Genomic DNA, 22,189 nt, shown 5'->3' with positions numbered 1-22,189 from the left:
TCTCTGAATTTGAATTGAATCAAAAATATTGTTTGTGAAGTCCTCTGACATTGGGTAATTAACTTTTGATAAGAGAAAAATTATTACATAAATAAGTAGAAACAGTTTGTGTTTTTTAAAAGATTTATTTATTCATTCATTTATTTGAAAGAAAGAGAGACAGAGCTTCCATCCACTGATTCCTTCCCCAGATAGCTACAACAATCTGAACTGCACTGATCTGAACCCAGAAGCAAAAGCTTCTCCTGGGTCTCCCACGTGGGTGCAGGGTGCCAAGGGCCTGGGCCATCTTCTGCTTCCCAAGGCCATAGCAGAGAGCTGGATCAGAAGCAGAGCAGCCAGGACTCGAACCAGCGCCCATATGGGATGCTGGCACTGTAGGCAGAGGCCTTACCCACTAAGCCACAGCATGACCCCTTTTAGCTTTTTTTTTTTTTTTTTAAAAGATTTGAAACATTTTGTAATGTAGAATTGGGAAGCAAAGGAAAAATCAGAAAAAATCTATTAAAATATGAGAGAAAAGTGATTAACATGTGACATCCGTAGGAAAGAATTGAGAAAGAAAATGGGAAAAGAATGGGAGGAAACATGCTCATGAAAAGAGAAACTTTATCCATCAGTTTAGTAAATACAAGCATTAAAATGTCCATTTATAGTGCATTTTAACACTCAAGTTAGAATTATTTATAGTCTAATGGTAATGACAACAATGTTAATATTGGCTACCTGTAAAATTTGCTAATGAATTAGTTCAATCTGAAGGCAACGTTTTCAATTTGATGACTTCCTGGAAGCCTTCAGAGTCATTAATAAGCCAGCTCATTTTAGGCTGAGCCGGATTGAATGGTTTGGGGCAAACCCCAAGAAAGCAACTTGTGTCTCGCATGTATCAAAGTCACCATATTTTCTTACTGCTGTTTCTCATGATGCATTTGTCTGGGCTTTCGACTCAGAGAAGATCACTAAAGCCCATCAGTTTCCGTATGCATTAGTACAGTCTCTCGGGTTTTTTGTTTTGTTTTGTTTTGTTTTTTGGACAGGCAGAATTAGACAGAAAGAAAGGTCTTTCTTTTTCCGTTGGTTCACCCCCAAAATGGCCACTACGGCTGGCGCTCTGCACCGATCCAAAGCCAGGAGCCAGCTGCTTCCTCCTGGTCTCCCATGCGGGTGCAGGGCCCAAGCACTTGGGCCATCCTTCACTGCCTTCCCAGGCCACAGCAGAGAGCTGGACTGGAAGAGGAATAACCGGGACAGAATCCAGTGCCCCATCCGGGACTAGAACCCCAGGGTGCCGGCACTGCAGGCGGAGGATTAGCCAAGTGAGGCGAGGATGCTGGCCTAGTCTCTAGGTTTTTTACAGGGTAATTTTAACTGAGGCTTATTGCAGTAGAAAGCTAGAAGTTTGGCTTTTTTTCTTATTTTGTTTTAAAAATTTACTTATTTGAAAGGCAGAGTTGCAGAGGTCTTTCATCCACTGGTTCACTCCCCAAATGGCCGCAATGGCTAGAGCTGTGCCAGTCCAAAGCCAGGAGCCAAGAGCTTCTTCAACATGGGTGCAGGGGCCCATGGACCTAGGCCATCATCTTCTGCTCTCCCAGGCACTTTAGCAGGTAGCTGGATAGAAGTGGAACAGACGGGACTCAAACCTGCACCCACATGGAATGCTAGCATGGCAAGTGGCAGCTTTACCTGCTATGCCAAAGCACCAGCCCCTGTTTGTTTTGTTTTGATGAGTGTATCCTTCTGGCAGAATACCCCAAAAAATATTTCTGTGTGGGAACTTCTACATATAACAGTCTAACAAATTGGTACCTCCCACTTTCTTCAAGGATTATTTTCAAAATATCACGCCTAAATTTAACATATTATTGACTTCATACTTTATGAAAACAAAGCACTTTCTCTTAATAAAATATTGATTTTCTTTGTATTAATAATATTAAATAAATGAGGGAGGTGATAAATTATAGAGTCGTTGGAGAATTCTAAGATCCTGGATAAACATGAGAAGGCAGATACTTTATGAAGCTTGGACTCCACCTTATGATCCCTTAATGAAGGAAATGCAGGTGTATGAGCTGATAGCATTTTTTAAAAAACAAGTGAAAGATAAGGCTGAGCCAACTCGGATGAGGGAGATATCTAACATGGTTTATGAAGCAGAATTTGGTGCCATCTGCTTACCAACAGCCATCATTGAGGTTAGAAAATACTATCTAGATGGACAATTTAGATGAATTCTCATGTGAAAAAAAAAAGCCGTTTGCTGCAGTAGTAGTGTTTTTATAGCCGAATTTAATAATATACAGGAAGCATGTTAAAAGTGTCTTTGGATATTTCTAAGCATCGAATGACCATGTCACTAAAGAAAATGTTTCTAAGAGCTATGAATGATGCCAGAGCCTCTGGTACCCAACGCTCTTTCACGGGGTGTTTGTCTTTGTGTTTCTAAAGGTCAAAGAATGTTGCTCCCCACTCCTTTATGAGTCTCAGCAGCTGCTGGTGCCGTTGGAGGAATTAGAAAAGCAGATGACGTCCTTTTATGACTCACTTGGAAAAATCAATGAAATTATAGCAGTTCTTGAGCATGAAGCACAATCTAGTGCTCTTTTTAAACAAAAACATCAGGTAAGAAAAATCTCTTTCAGGAAGCATAATTATTTTAATGCATATTTAATGAGACTGAATAGAAATTCAGGACAAAAAACATTTCTAACATAGTACAGTATTAATAATGAAAAAACAAAAATTCATGCCTTGTCCAATGATGCAAACCCAACCACTGTTGGTGAAAGGAAATTGAATTATTTCCGTGGAGAGCTGAGCTGAATCCTGAGGTGCAAACTAGGTTCGCTAGAGACAGGCACTAATTATCTCATTAATAAATTCATGGACTTGAGCAAAATTTGGAAGGCCAGTTTGTTTTGAGCACTGGGCTCTCCTCCTATGAGCTGGGCAGTGTTGTGAGCTGACAGGACCCAACAAGTGTTGAACAGCTGCTCTGTGCACACCCGTGCCACACATGCAGATCTCCAAGTATAAAAGGTGAGACATTCATGTTGTCGTATGAAATAAAGAATATGATTGAGACAGTCCGAGCCAGCCACTGCTCTCTTTTGAAACCAAAAGGATGTCCTTAGTAGAAGGGCTTTCTATTATCCTCTCTGCTTTGTACTTGTTTTTCTTGCAGTATCTTTCTGCCATTGACTCCAGGGATTATTTTTCACCATCAAAGCCCATTAAAAAGTATAATACATTCTCATTTGCATTTTTTAAAGGATAGAAAATTCACATGCACACACACATGTTTCTCTTCTTTATATTGGCTTTCTTTTAGGAAATCATTTAGAGCAGTTTCACACACATAACTTTGAATAATACCTGTTACCTCATTAACTGCTGAAATGGTTAATTTCATTTTTAAAAAGTGTATGTTCCTTAATTGATTCCTTGCAAACATACAAATATCTATTATATATACATTTAGATATATAAGATGATAAAAGAAATAATTATACTCCTGTATTAATTCCCATAGATTTGGGGAAAGAGCATGGCATCTCCTAGTATACAGAGCAGAGAGTGTCTGAAATGAGCCAGACAGATATTCACATCTTAGGCAAATTACGAAACCTTGATTAGTTTTGATTCCTTTTTAAAATTAAAGTGGTAATACCTGGTAGTATGTACTCCATAAGTAACATTCTTAATATTATCCACAGTGAGACCCCAATGATTATACTACCAAAGATTCTCAAAATATTGGATAAAAATTTTTCTTATGTTTTAAAACATACCATTTCCTACATTCTCAAATTGCTATAAATTGCTATCATTATCATATAATCTTTCCATAGTTTAAATAATATTTATACTCTTATTAATAAATATTAATCATTTTATAATATATTTAACAACATTTTATCTCCTAAATCTTCAAAAGGAAAATGTATGTCCCTATTCCATTTTCCCAAAACAAGACAAAAACCCTGCTCTTAATATTGGCGACTAGACTGGGGGCAGGCATTTGGCACAGCTGTTCAGACACTTTTGGGTGCCCACATCCCATATCAGAGTGCTGGGTTTGAGTCCCAGCTGTTTCCCATTCCACCTTCCTGTTAATGCACACAATGGGAGACAGCAAGTGATGATTCAAATACTGGGGTCCATTCCACCCACGAGGGAGATCTAGATTGAGTTCTAGACTTCTGGATTCAGTCCAGCCTTATCCTGGCTGCTAGTGGAATCCTTTGGAGACAGAAACAATATATAGAAGAGATTCATTCATTCTCTTTTTCTCTCTCTCTCCCTTCCTCCCTCCTTCTCTTTATCTCTCTCTCTCTCTCTCTTTCTCTGTGTATGTTTATCTCTGAAATAAGAATTTTAAAAATATTTACATCTAGATAGCCAAAAATATGAGCTATGAGAAATATTTTTTCAAAGCAATTAAGGTGTTGAAATACAAGTGGTGTTGATTCAACTGAAAAAATGACTCTACCTTGGGATTGGATTTCCATGATACTTACTGCAGAAATCCCTGTGACTGTCAGGTGGAAGTTCTGCGAGGCACTGTTGCATCTCACCCTGCTAATGTGTAACAACCACCATCTTCCCCAGACCCATTGGTCTGCTACATTTTTTTAAGATTTACTTATTTGAATGGCAGATTGAAGGTGAGGAGTGAGGGCTGAGTGCTCTACAATCTGCTGATTCACCCCCCAAATAGCTGGGGCTGGGCCAGGTCAAAGCAGGGAGACAGCAGCTTCATCTGGGTCTGTCACATGAGTGTAGACCAAAGCACTTGGGCCATCTTCTGCTTTCCCAAGTGCATCACCAGGGAGCTGGATCAGAAGTGGAGCAGCTGGGGCTTTAACTGGTGCCCATATGGGATGCTGGCACTGGAGGCAGTGGCTTTATCCACTATTGCACAGTGCTGGCCCCTCTGTTGCATTTTCTGAGTTGGATCTGGAGCCCACAAACTCAGTAATGAAGATGATAACCTGAGAATCTTAGGAGTTCAAGTATCATAAATTTAGGATATAGAAGTAACATGTAATCTGCTTCAATGGACTCTTCCAGTAAAATGCAAACACTTTAGTGCTAAATTGATTTCGTGGGATAAAACATGTGTTGACACCAGTGCTGTGGCATAGCGAGGAAAGCCACTGTCTACAATACTGGCATCCCATATCGGCACTGGCTCAAGCCCCAGAGGCTCTACTTCCAATCCAATTCCATGTTATTGGCCTGGAAAAAGTAGTAGAAGATGGCCCAAGTGTTTGGGCCCCTGTCAACCATGTGGGAGCCTCAGGTGAAGCTTACTAACTTTCACCTGGTCCAGCCTAGGCTATTGTGGTCTACTGGGGAGTGAACCAGCAGATGGAAGATGTCTTTCTCTCTCCCTCTGTGCAACTCTGATTCAAATTGATAAATCTTTTTTAAAAAAAATAAATCCATGACATGTAGATTGATTTTATGGCTGTTCTTTAAATAAACCTGAGCCCCATCAACTGACTGGAGGAAAGCAAACACTGGACAAGTAGTAATTGTGGTGCTGTGTCATTTCCTTACTGTCAATGAAATGTTCACGAAATACGTAAAATCTCAAACTCATGGTGATATTTAAATACTTTACATAAAAGCACTGACTCCATGATTGCTTCAAATTGAGCTCTATTGAAATGTCCCCTATACTTTTGATCCGCCCCCCCCCCGTATTTTTTTTATTTTCCTCATTGCTGACTAAAAGACTAAATGCTATATAATGTTATTATTTGTAAGGTTCATCAAACTTGTAAATAATACTGTGATGCTTTCCTTTCTTTGTAGGAACTGTTAGCTTGTCAAGAAAGCTGTAAGAAAACTTTGACACTCATTGAGAAAGGCAGTCAAAGTGTTCAAAAGTTTGTGACCTTGAGCAATGTATTAAAACACTTTGATCAGACGAAGCTGCAGAGACAGATTGCAGATGTTCATGTTGCTTTTCAGGTAATTTTCTCTCCTGCTTTAGTGCTGTGAGCCAGGAAAAATGTAAAAATTGAGAACAGGTAATTACCACTTGGGCGCTCAGGCTTGTAAACACCTTGCTTGATGTTTAAATCAATGTTTTCACTACTTTTTCTAATATTGGTTTAAAAGAGTGAATCTCATCATAGCATAATGTCTTCCAAGTGTTTTTTAAAACATAATAATACTATCTGACACAATGGTAATTTTATTAATGAGAAAACAGCATCACATTATGGTGATAATTTTTTTTAAAAAAATGCATTCACAGTGAACATATATAAACTTGTTGACATCATTCTATAAACAATACAATATAACAACTATTTATATTAAGTGTTATAAGTAATCCAGAGATGATTTAAAGTATATGGGAGGATATACTTATGCTAAATGCAAATATGACACCATTTTATATAAGGGACTTTAGTATCCATAGATTTTGGTATCCATGGGGGTCCTAGAATCAGTTGTTTGTTTTACATCAAGAACATGGTAAAGAAAACTGGAGACTGGAAGAAGCATGTGGAAACCAACAGTCGCTTGATGAAGAAATTCGAGGAATCTCGAGCAGAGCTGGAGAAGGTGCTGCATATGGCACAGGAGGGCTTGCAGGAGAAGGGAGATCCTGAAGAACTCCTGCGGAGGCACACTGTGAGTCCACCCTCCCTGAGTGCACGCACAGGTGGCCTGGGATGCGCAGATACCGGTGTTGTGATCTAACAGGTGGAGGGGGAGATGAGTCAGGAAGGCAGAACGTTTTAGGTATGAGACTCAAAGAGACAATGGCAAAAAAACTTCAAGAGCAATTGATTAGCTTATACTTGACCATTTGATTTTTAAAAAGTAATTTATTTGGAGGAGAGAGAGAGGGAGTTTGATCTCCTATCCCCTGGGTCACTCCTCAAACGGCTGCAATGGCCCTAGGCTAGGGGTTAAAATGGGAGCCAGGAACAATCTGGATTTCCTCTGTTGGTGCAGGGAAGCATGTCTTTGAGCCATCGCTGTTGCCTCCCAAGTCTGCATCAGCAAGAAACTGTGTTTAAGAGCCAAAGCTGGAATTGTACCCAGGAACAATGGGATGCAAGTGGGTGTCCTAATGCACGTCTTAACTGATAGGCCTAATGCCCACCCACCCCCAACTAACAAGTCTTAAGCCCCTGGAACAGCAAGAGGCCCAGGATAATTAAGGCTCTCTAAATGACTAAGTTGGAGAGTTCTCTAATTACTAAATCTATTATTTAGCAAAATAATTTGTTTGCAAGTAAAGATTCTTTTGAAAGGCAACTTGAGAATAGCGTCTATATCCTTTGTGTTCCTTTTATAAATCCACATTAAAGCATGTGAAGTCTCATAGCTGCTTTACACAACTTGTCCCAGCATTATGAAGCTATATCCATGTTCATTATACTTGTTTAAGTTGTATTAGTATCAAAAAATTAGTAAAATATGAAATATAGAGAGATAGCCAACACTTTGGGAAATGTGTATTTGAGTTGTTTTTTTCCTGAAACTTCAGTGAATAGTTATTTAAATTACCCTCTCAAAAGATGAGCAATGGATTTGTGACAAAGGCTACTAACTACAGGGTTAATTTCTGTGACCAAATGCAAAACATTTCATCTGTACACCTCTGTAGAATAGCTCTTTATGTTTCCAATCAGGGTTGTTTCACCTTATCTCTGTATACATACACCTGAGGCTGTGGGAGATCAGCCACAGATGTGTCTGCACAAGTATTGTCTTGTTCTGCTTACACTGCATTACAAAATTGAGTGGTGGATTCAGCAACAAATTTATCTTCTCACAGTTCTGGATGCTGAAAGTCCAAGTTCAGAGTTGCCACTATTTTAAGATCCTGGGGAGTGCCTTCTTCCTGGCTTGCAGGTGGTGGCCTTGTCCTGTGTCCTCATGTGGCACAGAGAGAGTTGGTATAGCAAGCTCTCTGTTGTCTCTTCTTACAAGGATATCAGTCCCGTCGTGATCATCCCATTTCAACTACACGTGGTTATTCCCCACATCCCCAAATACAACATATTTGGAGTAAGGCTTAGACATAGGAATTGGGGGCAGGCACACAAGTCAGGCCATAGGTGTGTGTTCATGTGCACATGTGTGAACATCGTAATGGCTCCTAATGAACCAGCAGGGCTTGGAATACATTGCAGTCAGGGAATGAGGCACCAAGAAGATTTGTGCTGGCTTCTCCTTTGCTCTCCTGACTTCACCAAAGAGGATCCCAAACTATCACTGAGGAATCAAAGCTTAGGTTTTAGGATCCCCTTTGGCTTTGGTACACTCGACCAAATGTGAAAACAGATTATTTCTCTCTGAAGAATAAAAAGTACTAAATCTCAGACGTAAGGGTTTCTGACCTCCAAGTATAGTTGTTTACAGTTCATTCCTACAAAAGAAATCTAGTTGTTTCTGGAAGTTTTCTAGAAGGCAGCAGCCCTCCAACAGGTGTATATACGGAGTGAGACCGTGTTCAATGCTGCGTTTTCTTCTGCCGCACTCTCCTCCCGCGTCTCGCCGCTCCACACCAGGAGTTCTTCAGTCAGCTGGATCAGAGGGTGCTCAATGCCTTCCTGAAAGCTTGTGACGAGCTCACAGACATCCTCCCCGAGCAGGAGCAGCAGGGGCTGCAGGAAGCTGTGCGAAAACTCCATAAGCAATGGAAGGTGAGTCAGCCACAGTGTGTGCCTCGCACGATGTGAGTGGAGAGAACGTCAGTATGCTAAGGTCCGATTCTAAGAGAAATTAGAAATGCATAGAAAGTTGCCACAGCTGCTTCGGTGATTTATACAAAAAAACTGGACATGAATAAATGATAAAATATGATAGAACTTTGTTAGTCTCTATTTTTTGGTGGCATCAATTTTGTCACACTGCTTGAGTATTCTTTCTCTTTTGACAGGGGTAATGATGACATTTAACTTATTCAAGCAACATTTAGTGAACTCTTCTTGGATGAATAAATCATCCTCGGTATACTACTAAAATTACAAAGCTACACACACAGTTTTTGGACTAAATATTTTGCCATCCAGGTCAGATAGTTATGATCTAAAATTATAAATTAAAACATGTATTGGTTAGGATTCAATAATGAACAAAGCATAATTCTTCTCCACCAAAGATGTTAGAATATAGATAGGGATATAGTTAGTTGTAAACAATAGTAAAAAACCATAAATAATACACCCATGCTTTGATAGAGTTTAACTCACTTGGTGATCAGAGATGGGTGAATAGAATCGTTAGTTTTGAACAACAACTTCTTAAAAAATTCTGAGAAATGTAGTCAGAGAAAGCTCCCACCAATGGCTTACTCCCAAAGTGTTCACTGGGGCTGGTCATGGGCTGGAGCTAAGAACTCAATCCATGTCTCCCTCATGGGAGCTAGGAACCCAATCATTTGAGCCATTAGTGCAGCCTCCAAGAGTTTACCTTGGTAGGAGCTGGAATCAGGAGCCAGTGGCAGGAATTGAATGCAGGCACTTTAATGTGGGACACAGGTATCTTAACACCTGGGCTAAAATGCCTGTTCCTCAGCTGGAACCTTAAAGAGAAAAAAGTGTGAGTGTGGATAGGATGGTGAAGGGAAAGCAATCAGAAGAGAGAAGACTGGAGAGTATGCACTGGAGGACCAGGGGCCCACTCAGGCTCAGGCTTCCCTGAGTGTCTGCTGATGGAGATGAGACCAGACCTGACCCAGAGGAGGAGGAATCAACCTCCACTTCTGGAGACAGCCACTGTGTAATTGAGACCCCGCAAGGCCATCTTCTATGAGATCAGCTGGAGGGCGACTCTAGCTGTGGGTGTGCAGGTGCTGCAGTGAGGTGGTATTTCCTTTGTATTAGATCAGGGAGTCGCAGGGCTTGAAAGATTGGCAGCCATAACTCTCCATTAGTTTGTTACTTTCAAGATTTTTAAATTCTCGGAAACATCCGCTAAAATATCATCTGTATGCATAGGAAAAGTACAGTTAATGCAATGTCTTTTTTTAAGTTTATAAATTGAAATGTAAGTGCCTCCTTAAAAAGAAGATCCTTAAAGAAATGCAAACTCTGAAGATGTCTTTGTGGCTTAACATATCACAAATGTGTTATAGAGACCAAAATTGGAAGTTGTGTTGTATTACACACATACATGTTAAACTCTGTAAGATATAATCTCTCATTGTCTTTTCATAGTCCCACCTCATTTCTATCTTCTTTTTAGGTAATTTTTTAAATGCTATAGGATACAAATTGGCTAATAAATTAAAGAACTAAGGATAATGATGAAGTGTGTGCCCATATCAGAGAACATGAAGATGTATGTGTTGTTTGGGTGTTACTTGCTTGTTTTCTCAGTGTGTGACCTAAGGAAAGAGGGCTTGGCCAGCTGTCACCAGTTCATCCTGATTTGTTTTTACTTACAAGATTTCCTCATGTTCCTCCTTTGTGAAGCAGGCACAATATCAGTGCTTCCTACCTCACATAGTTGTGGCCAAAATGAACAGGGACACCTAGCAGGGAAAAAGTAAATGGCATAAGTGCATGGTTTAGATCTAGGTTCAAATCATAGCTTTTCTAGTTACCCCCGAGCCTCTGTAGTCTAATCTGTAAAATAGGGACATTAATATTTTGCAGGACCATTGTGAGAATCAAATAGAATAATCACTGTAGAAACACCTGACCTACAGGAGCAGGAAAGGATTTTCTGCAGGCCCAGTACTTGGAAAAGTACAGAGAGGTTAAGTGTATCTACAGTATTTAAATCACATTGGCCCCTAAATAGAATATTTTTAGGGGATGTTTTTTGCCACTTCAATTGGAAATGTACATAGAAACATTATCCTGTGTTTTGGATTTTCCTGTGGAATGCAGGACCTTCAAGGAGAAGCCCCTTATCATTTGCTTCATCTGAAGATTGATGTGGAGAAGAATAGATTCTTAGCCTGTGTGGAAGAATGCAGGAATGAGCTGGACCGGGAGACCAGGCTGGTGCCCCAGGAAGGCAGTGAAAAGATCATCAAAGAGCACAGGGTACGTCTCTCCCTTGTACACATTGTTACTTAAACAGTATGATTGGAAGTATGGCTTGGGTCTGAATAAAATTGTTTAGTTACTCCGCAGTGATAGTCTGCTTGAGAATCTTCCTTTGGATTTTCTGTAAAAATGTCAAGGTATTGGATGGATTCTCACAGGCATTATAAAAATGTTTATTGCTTATTAGATATTCTTCAGTGACAAGGGTCCTCATCATCTCTGTGAGAAGAGGTTGCAGCTCATTGAAGAACTGTGTGTAAAGCTCCCAGTCCGGGACCCTGTTAGGGAAACACCTGGAAGCTGTCACACGACCCTCAAAGAGCTTCGAGCTGCCATTGACAGCACCTGTGCGAAGCTCATGGAAAACCCAGACAAGTGGCAGGACTACACAAGCAGGTATTGTCTTGGGATTGTCTTCACAGAAGAACCTAGTCTACCGTAATTCCATTAGTTCAGACATCATTACAAAATGAGAAACAGCATGTATTTCCTCTTATGCAATAATCCCATGTTCTTATATGAAAATTCTACATTTAATAAAAAGAAAATTTTCAGTCAGAATCTGGGTGAGATACTTTGTGTCCAAATGACCCAGAGGCAATGTTGACCTACCCTCTTCTCCTTGACTTCCTCACATCCCCCATTGTAGGGGCGTCTGCTTCTTTGGGTGAGTGTCTCGCTGCGGTAGGAGCCTATAAGGCCGCACAACAGGCAGTTCCTTGCTCAGTTCCTGGGAGATGCTCATGGCCCAGGATTCCTCTTTGTCCTCAGCTAAGATCTGTTCAAGTGACTGAGCACACATTAAGTGAACAGTTTTCCAAAAAAATTGTTAATTTTGTAATTGCTTGATCGTCCCATTTCTGTGAATTAATTCAAAATAGAAACATATTCCCGTTCTGGTATGTCCTCCCTCTAATAAGAAAATGCCTGTGTTACTTTAGATTTTCTGAGTTCTCATCTTGGATAACTGCCAAGGAAATGCAGTTAAAAGGGATCAAAGACGAGGCCATCCATGCTGCCAACCATGCAGAGGTCACGTGTGTTGTTGACGTAAGTCCAAGTACACTGTTCAGTAGAGGAAATTGTCCAATAATATTTCTTTAAAGTTAGACAACCCAATTGCTTTTTTCTTTCTAGAAAAAAAAATGAGTCCTTGAAATTTTTCTTTAAAACAAATCTTGTATTACTGTGAAGAGCTATATAGGGTTTTATTCTATTGAATCTTTGGGAACATTGAGATTCTGTCCCACTGGGTGGTGATTCCAATGGATCTCGAGCTAATGGGAAGCCCTGAGTGGAAAATTGCATGCCTGGGTGGATAACACAGCAGAGAGCGGAAAATAGTCATGGAAAACAAGAACACTGTATGCTTTTATAGAATATATTTTCCACCATGCAAAAGCAAGGCCATAGAAAACTTAGAATTGAGCAAAGTTTCCAAGCATCCGTTCTATGTCATGTTCAGGGTGAATTGTTTAATTTCACTTCCCAGCCAGGGTGACAGAGCCGCAGGCCTGAACGCTGCTTGACTTCTGGGAATTGTTCCAGCAATTCCTCTTCCTCTCGTCTTAGCTCTTCATTTTGTAGACATAGGCTGTTTTGAACATTTTTAATTTTTTTTTTTGCTTTCAGCATTTTTTTAACCCTTGCAAGTCAACTAGTTGTTGTTAAGGATGCTTCCTTCCTGTTTCTGTCATCTGAGGTCCATTCTTTTAAATTATATCATGGAATCCCCTCAAATGCAAGAGGTACTCAATGTCATGGTATGCATATGGAAGGATATCTAATTTTCCACTGGTGGTTGTTGTAGTAAAAACAAAACAAAAACCTATTTGGAAAGGAAAGATCACTTACTTCTGGATCCTAGGATTTTCTGGCTTATATGCATTTGTCCTGCAAAAGCCTTGGAACAGGGCATGTGGTTATAGACCCCAGCTGGTAGAGGGAGCACAGGTGTACCAGTCACCTCTCCCTCACAAGCCAAAGCCCCAAAATCTTCACAGCATTGTTTTGGCTGCTGTGAATCCTCCCTTCCTGGATTAGAACTGGGATTCCTATTTATGCATCCAACTGGGGCACTGACTTCTAAAAGTTAGCAAAAATAAGGCCAAAAATGTAACTTGATGAAGTTCAAGCAGATCTTTAGAGCATGCATAACAATATTCAACAACTGGACTTTTTAGTAATAGAAATCAGCTGGCTGAAAAAGGATTATCATTCTCTTTTCTAACATTACCATGTTTCTTCCAGCTCATAGCAAGTGAGATGACAAAGTATATCTATGTTATAATTCCCAATTTTGGTATCATATTCTTCTTCCATGTGTTTAGGAGCTCCTTTGTTGTGGTTAAAGAAATGTCTATAAATATCTAACCAATCTAATCATGAAAATTATTTGTATGTAAACTATTAATTTTGCACATTGGGTATTAGCATTGAGGAGGTTTCTCTTGAGTAATTGTAGACTTTTGTGAAAGACGTGTACAATATGTACCATAAGGAGACACTCCTTTGGTGAAAGAATGCCTGGCTCTCCTCCTTCCACCTTACAAATCTTCTTGGATCGAGTCCTTTCTTGCTGGACTGTTAGGCTCCACAGTGGCACTTTGCTCATCAAAAGTGTTTTGTTTTTGTTTTTGTTTTTGTTTTGTTTTGTTTTGTTTTAATTTCAGGAGGTTCGAAGTGGCGTTACCAAAAGAGGAGAGACTCTTGGCTGGCTGAAATCCAGACTTAAAATTCTGACTGAGGTTTCCTCTGAGAAAGAAGCCCAAAAGCAAGGGGATGAGCTGGCCAGATTATCGAGTTCTTTCAAGGCTCTGGGCTCCTTACTGTCAGAGGTACGCCATTACTCACCCTAAAGGAACGCTTCTGGATGAGGGATCTGGAACGTTGTCTGGATTATACTGCAGCAACTAATCCCATAGAGAAAGTTCAGATGAAACAGAATAGTCATGGTGCTTCGCCACTGCTGGAAAAGATGAGTGTTTCAGTTATGGTCTGTGCCATTATTGGATATGTTAGTTCAGGTTAATGGCCTACATTAAAAGTTCAAAGCTTACCAAGCCCATGCTTTTTCACTCATACTAGAATCATTATTATTTCACAATTGTATAAGAGCACAGAGGTTAAGAAAAAGACTTGAAAGTCAAACTCAGGATTAGAGATTCAATTTGATATCCTACTTCCCTAGGTAGTCTTGAGCTTATTACTCAATATTCCCCACTGCTTTTTCCTTACTTCTAAAACAGGATTAAAATTATTAACCCTGGGGCCGGCACTGTGGCTCATTTGTTTAATCCTCCACCTGTAGCACCAGCATCCCATATGGGCGCCGGGTTCTAGTCCCGGTTACTCCTCTTCCAGTTCAGCTCTCTGCTGTGGCCCGGGAAGGCAGTGGAGGATGGGCCAAGTGCTTGGGCCCCTGCACCCGCATGGGACACCAGGAGGAAGCACCTGGCTCCTGGTTTTGGATCGGCACAGCAACGGCCATGGTGACCATTTGGGGAGTGAACCAACGGAAGGAAGACCTTTCTCTTTCTCTCTCTCTCTCTCTCTCTCACACACACACACACACACACTGTCTAACTCTGTCAAAAAAAAAAAAAAATTATTCACCCTAGAAGGCAGTAGCAAGGATTAAATGTAATAAAGTATGTAAAGCTCTGAGTTCTGTGCCTGAATTCAGTGAATGTCCAATAACTCACAGCTGATGATTATAAAATAGTCAATGTTCAGTCAATAGGACAATAAGCTTCTCTTTTAGCTATGACCTCCCCACTTTAAATTTTTTGATAGCATTTCAATGTTTGTTTATATTCCTTTTTAGACTAAAATATACAAGCCATCTACCTCATTTCTAGTAGAGACTTTTTCTCCTCTGCAAGAGCTTTATTGACTGGGCTGTTACATAATTTGTGCATGGAAAGATAATATCAAAATGTAAAGTAAATATATATTTGCCAATATTTCTTGGATTTGTTCAAGTATAAACTTGTGTGGAAAAATAGCCCATTAGATTACTATAAAAAGCACATAAAGCTTTCTGATTCTGAAGATCTGGAATTCTCTATTGATGTCCCTAATGTAACAATTTTTCTGTTAACATTTGATGACTTTAATCCATGCAGATCTGCTTTATATGCCAAAAGTATTTCAGACTGCTTAGGATTTTAATCCAATTATACAATATAAGCTATTTCAATATTTTGATTACCTCTCATAGCAATGGTCAAACTTAATTGTTCTTATTACATTTTAAGTGAAAATTTGACAGTCTCTTTTACATTTCCTATAATACACAATTAAACAAACATTAATTCTTTGCATGCTTGTCTACCTTAAAATTCAGTATAATATCAGTACCATTTTTTGCTGCTTAATCAAAAAATGAAAGCAAAAATAAAGGAATAAGAAAAAACATTATGGATAAGCTTTTATGAAAACATGAGTTTGGCACATTCAATCATTTCTTTCAATCAGTATCCATTTAATATTTAAATTAATGCAGAACATAATGTGTTTACAATTGTCCAGTGTCAAGAGAAAGAGACTGTGGGTAGATTCACACTACTTCTAAGATCTGGAGTGTATGGTTTCACAGGTCTCTTCTTTAGAGATCAGCATGACACACATTACCTTGAGCAAACTCAGACCAGAAGAGGATCAAAGGGAAAGGGTGCGAGAAGAGAAACCAGGAGGCTTCTGGGGGAGACAAATGATGGCAATATATAAAAAGCCTGATCTTAGTGACAATGGGAAGATGGATTTGGAGAACAAGAGATACTGATGGAACTAAGGAAGCAGAATTAGAAAGCCAAAGATTCAGGAAAATGATAAAAAAAAAAAAAAAAAAAACAGAATCCACAAAAGAACCTCAAAATTAGAAATTATTTTATTCTAGTTATAAATATTGGAAATGCATTTCCCACAAATAATAGTCTATTCTTTTCGGTTTCTACAATTTTTTTCCTTATTTAAACAGCATGGATTCAACTTTCTTATAAGAAGCTTTTATAATTGGGTTTTAATAAGATTATAATTTAGATGTAGGGAACAATATAGTTTTAGTTTCCTGCTTTGATTGCCAGGTCAAGTGGGTATTTAATAGAGCTCATGCACTTTATCAAATAATGCTTGTAATCACATCACTATGTAATTTAATAATAATTAAATCAACTTTGAAATATGCGAAAGAATAAAAGATACATACTTCTATTTGTTGAAATATACTATATAAAGTCAATACATGAACTTCAACAGGAGAGTTGAAAGCAACAAAGCAAACACTATTATTTTCTATGCAGAGGTGATTCAGAGAATTTATATAAAGGCGGGAGGGGCAGCCGAGCAGGGAGCTTCCAGCAAAGCGCCAGGCAAGGCCTCGCCTGTTTGCTTAATCAAAGGATACAAAGTTACAAGATGAATAACTTGTGGAGGTCTATTATACAGCATAGTAGAACTTGTGATAATACTGTGTTGTAGACTGGAAATTTGCTAAGAGAATAAATTTTAAATGTTCTCACCTATACACAAAAATGTAAATAATGAGGTAATGGACAGACTTTTTAGCTTGATTTCGGAAATTTTCACATGTATATCTTTATCAAAGCATCACATTGTATTCCTTAAACATATACAGCATTTGTCGATGGTACCTCAATAAAAAAGATTGCATGGACTTCACTAACTAGCAATTAATACACATTTTTTACTTCATGAAAATCTAGGTTGAAAAGATGTTAAGCAACTTTGGGGAATGTGTCCAGTATAAAGAAATAGTCAAAAGTTCCCTTGAAGACTTAATCTCTGGCTCTAAAGAAGTCCAAGAACAAGCCGAGAAAATCTTAGACACTGAAAATCTGTTTGAAGCACAGCAGCTACTTCTTCATCACCAGGTAGCAAAGCCTGTTTACTCCAGTGCATTCGTGTAAAGTTGATTAGGTGCTGACAAAACAAGAGATAAGGAATGGGTCCCTCCACTGGGATGGGGGGCTGGAGGAGTGAGGGACAAGAAGGAGTCTGCTTGGATAGTGAAAAGAACTTGGCTATTTGTATTCTATTCCGTCTCATAAATATTAAATATTTTAGGATATCCAGGAAGACAAATTCCCGGAGGAGTTATTTATAATACCAAAAAGTTCAAGGAATACCATGGGGAGAAAAATAATTGAACTATGAAAATATGCATGAAACTTATTAAATTGTACTTGTCCGAACAGGGAAGGCATAGAGATGGACAAATTCCTTTATAGTTCAAACCATTATTCTTTTGTCATTATGTTAAAATATTTCTCTTCAATTTGCAACCTTGAATATGTTTTACTTTGGGAAATTATAACTCACTTAAACTACCAGACCTTTCAAGAGAACATGCTCTTACCAAAGATTAGAACTAGAAGTAGAGGAATCCTGGTATTTATGTTGAAATAAATAACTTTAATCAGCTTATTCCCTGATAGCTCTGGTGTAGATATTAAAACACATGTATACATGGAAAATATTACTTTGAAAACTCAGTGTAAATGGAAATAAGATTCAAATCAAAAATTTCAGTGACAAATTTCTCATGTATGTATAGCAAAGAAACAGCTAGTTTTACATATAAAATGCAAATGGAATTTGCCTGGAAACTGTAAGGCAGCCACTAAGATTTATTGATTTACTTAACTAGAAAAAGGCTGTGTGTGTTCTCCAGCATTGCAAAATCATTTTTTCAGGTTTCATATACTTTGTTAGAAAATTATAAGATTACATATGCTTATATTAATATTTTAAAACTCTTCTCATAGTTCTTGGACTGTTACATATTTACATGTGTGTGCTTGTTGAATTTCATCAGTGGTACACTCAAGATTTGTGTACCATTGTGCTTGGAGATTATACAAAGGGTTGAATGTTCATGTGAAGATGAAAGTAAAAGATTATTTTGGTGCAAAAAAATCTTAATCTATACTTAGTTTTTTTTCATATTATGTATTTCCATGATCTTTTTAAATACTCCTCATATATATGATTTCCACATTTTTTGCAAAGTGTCTTTGCATTCCATTTTCCATAAGCATTTTCAAGTCCCCTTGTATCTCAATGAAAAATTTTCTTTACAACATAACTTTCCCTCAATATTTAGCAAATTAACCCTTGAGTATTTCCAAGGAGCCCATCTCTTGATATTAGCACTTTATAGCATAGTTCAAAAATAACTGGAGTTGAGACTGTGTTTTTAGGCAGAATATATTTAGAAAGCATCATGTGAAATGAATTGCTTTGCCAAATTCTTTCTAAGGTATTACACAGCATGCTAATTGTTCTCCAAATTTGCAAACAATTAAAGCACTAATGCCAAATTATTTATGTTGCTTACTATTAAAAACAAAATATTTATATAAAATGTCCATGTTGACCTATACAGTCACCATTATCATTTTAACTGTTAACTTTACAATACAGTTCAGGCCCATACTGCATGAATCCGTACCTTTCTGTACCTACAAGTATGGGTGTTTAGGTCCCCGACTTGCTGGTTGGAGAGTAACATTTATATCCATCTGTTAAATAAATGCTTCCAGCAAAAGACCAAGAGGATCTCAGCTAAGAAGAAAGACCTGCAGCAGCAGATCGCGCAGGCGCAGCAGGGAGAAGGTGGCCGGCCGGGCCCCGGCAGGGAGGAGCTGCAGAGGCTGGAGAGCACCCTGGACCACGTGGAGCACAGCAGAGAGAGACAGGAGCGCCGAATCCAGGTCGGAGCTGTGGGGCAGGGGCCATTCTGCAGGTGGCCTTCAGGGCTCTACCTGCTAACCGCAGGAGCAAATGTTTGTTCTTGCCTCCCACGTCCAGCATTGTGGCACTTTAATTATTTCTGTTAATCATCATATCAGCCTTGGAAGGGAAGTACTGTAATTAACAAGTTGTCCAAGTGCATATGCCTAAAAAGGTTTTGAGCACTTTGCCCAATGTCTCACAACAGTGGTCAAGAATAGAGCCAGGATTTGCTTTGTCTGAATCCAGAAGCTTAGCCCATCTCATTTCACTTTGCCGGGAAGCCCAGCAGCGACACCTTCACCTTATATTGTTGTTGTTTCATTGTGAGGGGGACACGTGATCTTAAAAAAGTGAGATTTTCTTGCCTCCCTCTCTCTCCTCCTTGCTCCTCCCTCCTCTGTCCTCCCCTCTCCTTCCTTTTCCTTTCCTCCTCTCTGTTATGAGGTTGGGGTACTTCCCTGCCTTTGTCACTTATCTAAATTAAAATATTAGGATTGTCAGAACTGATGGAGTGCTCAGGATGCATCTGTTCCATGTGTCCTCTCTCTCTATGGATGAAGACTTGAGGTGCAGAAAGGAAATTGTTAAGACACTGGAATCATTTTATTCAGTGTGACTGTGTGCGATTTGAGCTAGAGTTCATTGGAAGTTAGCAGCTTAGCAAATGGATGGAAAATGACAATTTCGTGACACATTTTGTTAATTTGTAACCTGGCATGTTTATTTTTCCACATTTAGGTCACATTAAGAAAGTGGGAACGGTTTGAAACAAACAAAGAGACAGTGGTCCGATACCTTTTCCAAACAGGTTCCAGTCACGAACGCTTCTTGAGTTTTAGCAGTTTGGAAAGCTTATCTTCAGAACTGGAGCAGACGAAGGTATATTAGTAAGGCCATACAGTCCCTTGGTACTCATTATTCAGAAAAAAATCTCACTTATTTCTCTCCATTATTACTGTTGCTATTATTCATTTAATCAATACTTATGTGTTGATAACCTACTATTTCAATACTCCAGGGAATGAAATCATCAGGTGCAATTAACCATCAAGAGAGAGAGTGGTGTTTTCATAAAGTGGAAAGTGATTAGTTCCCTAACATGTGGATATAGTTTTAAAAATCTGGAGGGAAGGATACTTTTAAATAATCTTGGAGGTCAGATGAAACTCAGAAAAGTAGCATTTGAAGCAGAGAGAGCACACATTCCTCAGAGGGAAAATAGCATGAGGTATAGAAGTGCCATAGATGGGGCTTCTGTATTGTAAAGCAGAATAAGAACAAGTAGATTTGTCGGGGAAAGCCAGGCCACATTCCAAGTAGCCTGATAAGACCTAAAAAGAAATTCTCATGGCAGCATGGAACTGGGGCTGTTGAAGGGTTTCAGAAAGAGTTGCACTTTTTGGAGATGAATTTCTGGACAAGTGTAGAGAACTTATTGAAAGGGTGAGGACTGGGGACCTGAACCTAATCAGACAGGTGCTGCACATGAGCCTTAGTTAATATGGGTATAAATAAAGGGGGGGGGGGTTGCTGTTGATGCCCTGGGGACAAATGCCAAAGATGCCATCCACACGAAGATTGGGCAACTAACTGGATAGAGAAGGTAAGAAACACAAAGTTGTTAGCGTGACAGTGAGACAGGGAACATGAAGGAGTCGTTGTTAATGAGGAAAGATGAGCAACTAGTTTTTAATTATTTTGTGCTGAAGCATGACAGGAGTCTTTATAAACGCAAAGACATTCATTAGGTTAAGTTACATGTGTATTTCACATGTAAATTCATTCAGGTTCCATCCAGGTTGTCTGACACCTTGTGACTGTACTTATTTCTCTGAATCAATTTAACTGCCTGTAAATAAAACAAATGTAACCTTACCATTAACATTCTGCCTTTCTGATGATCTTCCATGCTTTGAGATTGGTTTGATGATCTGAGCAAACATTTATTAAATATGTTCTATATCCTCGTGTCTATCATCTTCTATCATCTTCTTTAATCCTCAAAACAATACCAAGAAGTAGGTATGAATATTAATCCTCTTTTATCAGTGAGGTCGAAGAAGGCACAAGCTTGGTGATGAAGTTGTCCTGGCCTCCAAGTTTCTAAGTGGTGAAGCTGGCTCCTATATTGGATTTTTGTTAAAAAGCTGGCAGCTTTCCTCGGTACTACACTGCCACACGGGCAGATATCATCCATAGTAGTTGCTCTGCTTCTTTGCTTACTCTGCGTTGTTATTACAGCCTTCATTGCAGTTGCAAATGTGAGTGACTTCTTTGTCCCCTGTGTGCAAGGGCATGGCAAGGCATCCAACAATGGGATCGTGTTTGCTCTCCTCCCGCAAAACATGACTTTCCTGAGGAAATAAAATTCACAGAGTTGTGGGATTGAACTCACTCAGCTAGTGAAAGACCCTAGACTCAACTCCAGATCAATTCTTTCCTGATACATTGTGCTACCACTGATATGTCTTCTTCAGATTTAGGAATAAGGTCTCACAATGTTGTTCTATTTTGTTTAATTTTGTTTCTATCAACAGCATTTTGCTCCTGGGATTCCTCTACATGGTGCTTCCCCCTAACAGCTCACATAAGAGGCTCTAAGTTTGAATGTATATTAGCATATTCAAGCATTGATTTCTCTGTGTTTTTTCTTGCAATCGGGAAAATATAAAGGGGAAGAAGACTTTATTTTATGCTTCTGATCCTCATGGGATTCTGAGAGATTATTATGGGATTCATGGCCCTCACAGTTGAATCTGCAGTGACTATAAAATCATACATAGATATAGTGGATCCTTTTTTTTTTTTTTTTTTTTGACAGGCAGAGTTAGACAGCGAGGGAGAGAGAGAAGGGTCTTCCTTTCCGTTGGTTCACCCCCACAAATGGCCGCTACAGCCGGCACACTGTGCCGATCTGAAGCCAGGAGGCAGGTGCTTCCTCCTGATCTTCCATGCGGGTACAGGGCCCAAGCACTTGGGCCATCCTCCACTGCCTTCCTGGGCCACAGCAGAGAGCTGGAATAGAAGAGGAGCAACTAGTACTAGAACCTGGGGTGCCGGCGCTGCAGGCGGAGGATTAGCCTAGTGAGCTGCGGCACCAGCCGATATAGTGGATCCTTTTAACCACAGAATTTAGTGTTGTGATACTAGCAAGCATCATATTTTAGGAAACTATAAATCTTACCAGAAGGAAGCTGTACTTACTCATTTTAATTCTCTCAAATTGCAGGTTGTTTCTCCAAAATGACACTGATATTTCCATGAGTTTGTTAAGACTTCCAAGCCAAAGCAGTATTAATTAATGACTGTTTGACTAGTATTGATTGTATAATAACTCCCAGAGAGGCTCTGAGAGAGAAGCTTACTTTTTACTAATATTTACATTGGAT

The 22,189-nt window shown here is 39.2% G+C and overlaps 1 protein-coding gene across 1 annotated transcript in view; it reads left to right on the top strand.

Annotated features, from left to right (window-relative positions):
• The window catches only part of LOC133756691 (nesprin-1-like), a 209,851-nt gene that overhangs the window by 126,963 nt on the left and 60,699 nt on the right, over positions 1-22,189 (top strand). The window contains exons 19-29 of the mRNA XM_062187285.1: positions 2,455-2,628; positions 5,830-5,988; positions 6,496-6,660; positions 8,553-8,687; positions 10,881-11,039; positions 11,230-11,438; positions 11,984-12,092; positions 13,715-13,879; positions 16,769-16,936; positions 18,608-18,778; positions 19,539-19,679. Coding sequence (XP_062043269.1) covers positions 2,455-2,628; positions 5,830-5,988; positions 6,496-6,660; positions 8,553-8,687; positions 10,881-11,039; positions 11,230-11,438; positions 11,984-12,092; positions 13,715-13,879; positions 16,769-16,936; positions 18,608-18,778; positions 19,539-19,679 — 1,755 coding nt within the window. The remainder of the gene's footprint in view (positions 1-2,454; positions 2,629-5,829; positions 5,989-6,495; positions 6,661-8,552; positions 8,688-10,880; positions 11,040-11,229; positions 11,439-11,983; positions 12,093-13,714; positions 13,880-16,768; positions 16,937-18,607; positions 18,779-19,538; positions 19,680-22,189) is intronic.

Source organism: Lepus europaeus, chromosome 3 (genome assembly GCF_033115175.1).
Source record: "Lepus europaeus isolate LE1 chromosome 3, mLepTim1.pri, whole genome shotgun sequence".
NCBI classification, from domain to species: Eukaryota; Metazoa; Chordata; class Mammalia; order Lagomorpha; family Leporidae; genus Lepus; species Lepus europaeus.
This window is presented reverse-complemented; position numbering and strand designations above follow the sequence as displayed.